At 31.8% G+C, this 6574-nt stretch overlaps 1 protein-coding gene across 1 annotated transcript; it reads left to right on the top strand.

The window, feature by feature from the left end:
* Positions 1–488: 488 nt before the first annotated feature.
* On the top strand, positions 489–3470 carry KUOX1 (KAR-UP oxidoreductase 1). The gene is made up of 3 exons (XM_078974732.1): positions 489–725; positions 1089–1336; positions 2897–3470. The coding sequence occupies exons 1-3, from the start codon at positions 489–491 to the stop codon at positions 3468–3470; spliced, it is 1059 nt and encodes a 352-aa protein (XP_078830858.1).
* The last annotated feature ends 3104 nt before the right edge of the window (positions 3471–6574 follow it).

Below are 6574 nucleotides of genomic sequence, written 5' to 3'. Positions count from 1 at the left end.
CGACATGTAGATACGGATTGTCAGGTCTAACTAAAATGTCTTTTATGTAACTCATACATGTTAAATGAATTGCAGACAAGTGAACTTACAATTCAAATACCACTTAAAAACAATGACGAAATAAATACAAATAAAAAAACCATGTCTTCTGGAATAATTCTACAATGTTCTATTAAACAAAAAATGTTGGATACAATGCTCCCCTAACACAACTTGTTTGATATCGGCCCCGGGAACTCGTTGATTTTGGAAGTATTCCCATTAATTAAAAATATTTAATGTTCATATCCTACGAAGTACAACTTTATACTATTGTCACCATCTTTGTAATGTTTCTATATATGGCATCATTGATAAATCTATATTTAGAATGCCAAAACTTCAACACATTGAGAAACCTATAAATAGCCATGTAGTTCTTTTCGTAGTATTAACCCATTCTACTCGTAGACAATTTTCTTTCATTCACTTCTGATTTTGGTTTTAAGATGGAGAGTAGTGATCATGACAAGAACAAGACATTCCCCATAGGTGAAACACCACAAGAAACAAGCTCTTTGAATGTTCCTAAATCGTATGAAATCTCACCAACAAATAGAGCTAGTTTGAACCCTGAAATTGCAGATGTGGTGATTATTGACTTCGCGGGACTTGATGATCCTCTGAAACGACCCATGATCGTGAAAGAAATTGGAAATGCTTGTCGCGAGACTGGGTTTTTTCAAGTGAGTTTTTAACACCATTTTTTGATTTTCATGTCATATACTCATATTAAGTTATTTTTGGCACGCCACAATTGATTTGTTTTTATTTTTATTTTTTTAGGTTGTCATGTTTGTAAACCTAAAAAAATACTTTATAAATCATCTTTCTAAAAACTACACGTTTCAATGAGTTTATTGAGCGTATACTATCTAGTAGTCATAAAACACTCAATCTTCTATATGTCATTTTTAAATTGAGTTAGTTATCATTTAGTTTTATCAAACGTTATTTTTTATCATATAACAATTAGTTTGACAAATATAGTCTTGTATATCTATTTGCAAGGGTTTTCTTTTTAAATTATTATCTTTTTGTTCCTAAAGATAATCAACCATGGGATACCACAAATGGTGCTCAACGATGCATTAGAAACTGCATTCAACTTCTTTAACTTACCAACAAACGAGAAGGAAAAATACATGTCGAATGACGTCCACAAACCAGTTCGTTATGGGACTAGCATAAAGGATGGAGAGGACAAAATTCAGTTCTGGAGAGTTTTTCTTAAACTGTATGCTCATCCTCTGAGTGAATGGATCGAACAATGGCCTAGTAACCCACCCGACTACAGGCAACATCTCTCTTGCCTAACATATATTTCATTTGTCTTTGTGTATATTTACATTCACCGTTGTTAGATATATTCATTTTAAAATATAAAGTATAAATATACACGTTTTCATAAAAAAATTAACCATTTAAAATAAATTAAAGGCATTCAATAAAACACACAACATATATATGTCAACAATATGGACCGAGATTATGGTTATAAGATTTTCTATTTATTGATGATATGGAAGAAATTAATGAACCAAGTTTTGCTTTTTTGAAAGAGATATACCAAGTTTTGTTTCAAATAAATGTAATGTTTTTGTCTTAGACGTCAAAAATAAATATAACATTTTTTTTTGTAACTTCTGATTCTAATATAATAGTCTGTTTTTTATTGGCCATGGCAAAACAAAAATGATGTTACTTAATTTATTAAATTTAATTTGATGGATCAAATGAGAGTTCACTTATATAATTAATATTGTTATAGAAAATAATATATTAGTAATAAGTATTTTTTTTTAATTATATATGATTAACAAATCTTAAATTTTAATTTCTTTTTATATATTTTGTTACTGTCTTAACCCAAATTCAAGCCTACGTTATCTGAAACAGATTCCACTTGACTTAATATATCATTATAACATATTTATGTGAGTATTCAAATTATTTTGAGCTTCTACAACAGACCCCACTTGATTGAGATCATCATCACAAGTTTCATGGGCGTCTAATATCGTCTTTTTACCCTGAGTCCAAAACTAGTTGGACCCTAAAATAGTAAACAGGAAACCCTCCAAAAAAATTTCATGATCCAAATGTCTTGAGTTTGAGTCTTGTTACTTAAAAGTGTAAGCTTTGTATCCCTACATAATTTTAGCGTCACTAAAATTACCATTTTTCCCTTTTTTGGACGTGGAATCACCTACACCCTTACATTTATGAATATGTGTAATTTTATACTCATCATATTTGGTTTCCAATTTCTAGGTAATATATTTTCAAATTATAAGATCATATAGCTTATATACATTATGCTTTTGATGAGCTTATAACTATTTTTTTGTGTAAGTTTTAATTTGTGAGAATTTTATAAACCTTAAAATAACTAGGCTTCAATTTGTAATTGTATACATATGCATAAGTGTACGTCGAAACTCATTAAAATGTGTGACGACAATTTTGCTCGTTAATATACGTATGCAAAAAAAGTTTTTGACATGACGTGTTGGACTATTGGTTCATCTTGTTTAATATTTTCATCACGTGAATAACGATATCTTGTCATCCACCGACAATATTTATTATTTGACGACAGTTGAGAAATCATGTACTTTAAGATCTATCGGAACTTGTAGCACACGTGTTGAGCTATCATAGTCGATCATATATAGCGTCGACGTTGAAAAACATATATGTATCATCATTCTATATTGTATATGTATTGATACTTTATATGTAGTACGGAAATAATTTTATGTTTCAAATAGAAACATGATAAATTGCTATTTTTGTCCTCTAATCATGTTTGACAATATCACATCTAATACTTTTAGTATGTTTGGATATGTAGAGAAAAGACGGGAGATTATGCTATGAAAACAAGACTTTTAGCAATTAAGATAATAGGAGCCATAACTGAAAGCCTTGGGATAGGCCCAAAATATCTTGAAAGCAAAATAGAAGATGGAATGCAAGTGCTAGCAGTTAATTGCTACCCAAAATGCCCTAAACCACATCTTGTATTAGGGTTGCCACCTCATTCAGATTACAGTTGCATTACCATAGTTCTTCATAGTTCATGTGGACTTGAGATCATGGATGCTACAGATGGCACATGGCGATTGGTTCCTGATGTACACGGGGCCCTCCAAGTCCATGTAGGCGACCATGTGGAGGTACTTAGCAATGGATTATACAAAAGCATGGTGCATAGGGTTACAGTCAACAATGAGAAGACTAGGGTTTCCATTGCAAGTCTCCATAGCATGGGGATTGATGAGAAAATGGCAACTGCTGAAAAACTTATTAGTGATGAACATCCTAAAAATTATAAGGAAAGCAGTTTCAGGGATTTTCTCAATTTTCTCTCAAGCAATGACATCACTGATGGAAAAAGCTTCATTGAATCACTCAAAATCAATTAGAAGTTCAAAGGAAATATGAGACAACGAATAAAAAAACACGCAATAAGTTGTTAAGATGCAAAATGTGTTTGATTTCATTATCTTAATGTTTGTTTTAATTAAGTGTGTGACTTGAATTTAATTTTGTTTATTTCACTACGAGTATGTAACCTAAATATTTAAAGTTCTTTATATGTTACAAATTAATAAACCAACTGCTCATTTATTTCTATTAGATGCATATACATTTGTTGGCATGTATATAGCTTCCTCGTCATACAAGTTTACTTGTCTTAGAAACTTTCTTGTCGACTTGTGTGGCGATTTAGCTAAATATATGATGGTGAATACGCCTAATATTTTTGTATAAGGGTGAATCAATTATAGTTTTACTTGTGTGACGAGTTAGCTAAAATTTTGATCTTGGAATTAAAGATTTGATTCATGTTCCAATATTATGTGATAGTGAGTCAACTATAAAGTTGGTATTGAATCTTGTATTTCATGAGAAAACAAAGCATTTTGAGGTACATACTCATTTTATTCAAGATAGAGCTTATAGAGGTATTGTTTAAGTTTTAAATGTTGATTCAGATCATAACATTGCTGATCTTTTACTAGTCTTTGGAGTATATACAAAATTCTATTTTGTGTAAGAAAACGGGAATTATAGATCATTTTCAAGAAAATTTGAAGGGGGGGGGGGGGGGGTATTGAGAATAATAGCAGTGTACAAACTTATCATTGGAAGATTAATTTATATATATATATATATATATATATATATATATATATATATATATATATATATATATATATATATATATATATATTCTCCTTGATTTGTTATTATTTCAGTGTACAAACTTATCATTGGAAGATTAATTTATATATATATATTCTCCTTGATTTGTTATTATATATTTCATGTTTAGGGTTATATTTTGCGATTCAACAACTACTAGAACAAGCGTATGAGTCGAAGTTTATTTGTTCGTTTTAGTCCTTGGAGGATTAGAAGCGATATATGGACCCCTCAATGATTTTTTTTGACATATATGTGTTGGGCCCGGTCAGAACCAAATTGATGTGTTCAGTTTAGTTCTATGTCAAACAAATTGAAAATCGGGAAACAAACTGCTGGACAGTAAGTACGACTTTGTTCCATGTACTTGTCTGACTGATATCTGGAACAGAGGATTATATGATCACTTATCTAAAATGGCATTTTATAGTTCAACAGAGTTTTAAGATCTACTATTGTTGGTCAGTTCCTAAAGTCATACTTGCAACTATAGTTATCAAACTTATCCAAGTGGGAGACTGTTGGATAAAGTTTCTAAGTCCATAACTATATTTGGTATGTACTTGACCCGAACCGGTATGGTCAATTTGGGTTGCACTTCACCGAAACAATTTATATGGATAATCTTTTGAGAATAGTATGAAATGATATTATTTAATTAGTATTGATCAGGAATTAATTTAGTGATCAAAAGGAACTAATTAAATATGGACTCTTATATATATATATATATATATATATATATATATATATATATATATATAGAATGGGCCAAGTTCATTTAGGATGGGCTAAGCTTGTATGGATAGTCCATGGAGTTTTACCCCATGGATCCTATTGAAATGAAAGGTCATGGGTATTAGGGTTTACATGAATGTAACTCTAATCCTTCATACTATATAAAGAGGTCTTTGGCACATGAAATGACACTAGTGTGTGTGAGAACAAAGGGTGGCCGATTTCTAGTGTGCTTTCTATTCTCTCAAGTCTACCAAGGTGTTTTGGTGATTTGTGATTCCACTTGAGGCATCCACATTATTGGTGCTAGGCTCTCATAACTCCAAGCAATCAAACACTAAGAAAAGGTATGTTATTCTACCAATTTTTTATATTACAAGCACCCCATAACATGGTAGTTAGTTTGAGAACCATGGAAAATCAAATTTGCATGTATAATAGAGAAAACATAGATCCAAGGTTTCTAGGGTTGCATGTACACCATAGGAGTGTTAGAATGCTCAAAACCCTTCATATACATTATCTTATCTAATAGCTCATCGTTTTCTCGTTCTTGGGTCCTTGATGTAAGATGTGGTATTCATATTTGTTCTTATTTGCAGGGGCTAAGAAAAGTGAGGATGTGGAGCACGGTAGAATAAACTTGATCATGGGGAATAGGCGATCTTCATCTATCATAAATATTGGAGTTTATAGTCCAGTACATAGTGATGGAGTTAGATTAGATTTATTAAATTGTTTCTACTCATCAAAAATGACATGAAACATTATTTCCTTTCATGCATTGTTTAAACATGGTTTTAGATATTCTTTTAATGATGATAATTTCTATTTCTGCTTATAAAAATGGTATTTTTTATTTTGAAGCTTTACCTTGTGATGGTGTGTATGAAATTGTGATGTGTGTAGACAATTTAGGCAATAGTGTATTTCCGATTGATTCGTCTAATGGTATAGACAAAGCATGTCTGTTGTATTTTCGTCTTGGACGCATTAACAAGAAATGCATCGCCCAACTCCAAAAGGGTGGAGTGCTGGAATCATTTTACCTAAGGTCAGATGACGAATGTGAATCTTGTCTTATGGGTAAGATGGAAAATTCACCTTTCACTGGTTCTTGTGAAAGAGGTGAAGGGTTGTTGGACCTCATACACATAGATGTGTGTGGGCTCTTCAGGTCCACCATAAGGGATGCAAATCAATTCTATGTGACTTTCACCGATGATTATAGTAGATATGGTTATACCTACTTAAAAAATCATAAGTCAGAAACCTTTGAGAAGTTCAAAGAGTTTAAACATGAAGTCAAGAATCAATTGGGCAGGAAGATAAAGATGGTTAGATCCGGTAGAGGTGGTGAATATCTTAGTATCAAGTTCCAAGACTATCTCAAGGAATGTGGAATAGTTTCACAACTGACACCTCCTAGGACACCACAACTTAATGGTGTGCCTGAGAGGTGCAATCGAACCTTGTTGGAAATGGTTCATTCCATGATGATTCAAGATTCTCTTCTAATTTCATTCTAGGGGTATGCCATAGAGACTGCGGCCCACGTTCTTAATCTTGTCCTAACTAAGAA

This window comes from Lactuca saligna, chromosome 9, assembly GCF_052625555.1.
Source record: "Lactuca saligna cultivar CGN05327 chromosome 9, ASM5262555v1, whole genome shotgun sequence".
Lineage (NCBI taxonomy): Eukaryota > Viridiplantae > Streptophyta > Magnoliopsida > Asterales > Asteraceae > Lactuca > Lactuca saligna.
The sequence above is the reverse complement of the archived record's forward strand: the minus strand, read 5'-3'. Positions and strand labels throughout refer to the sequence as shown.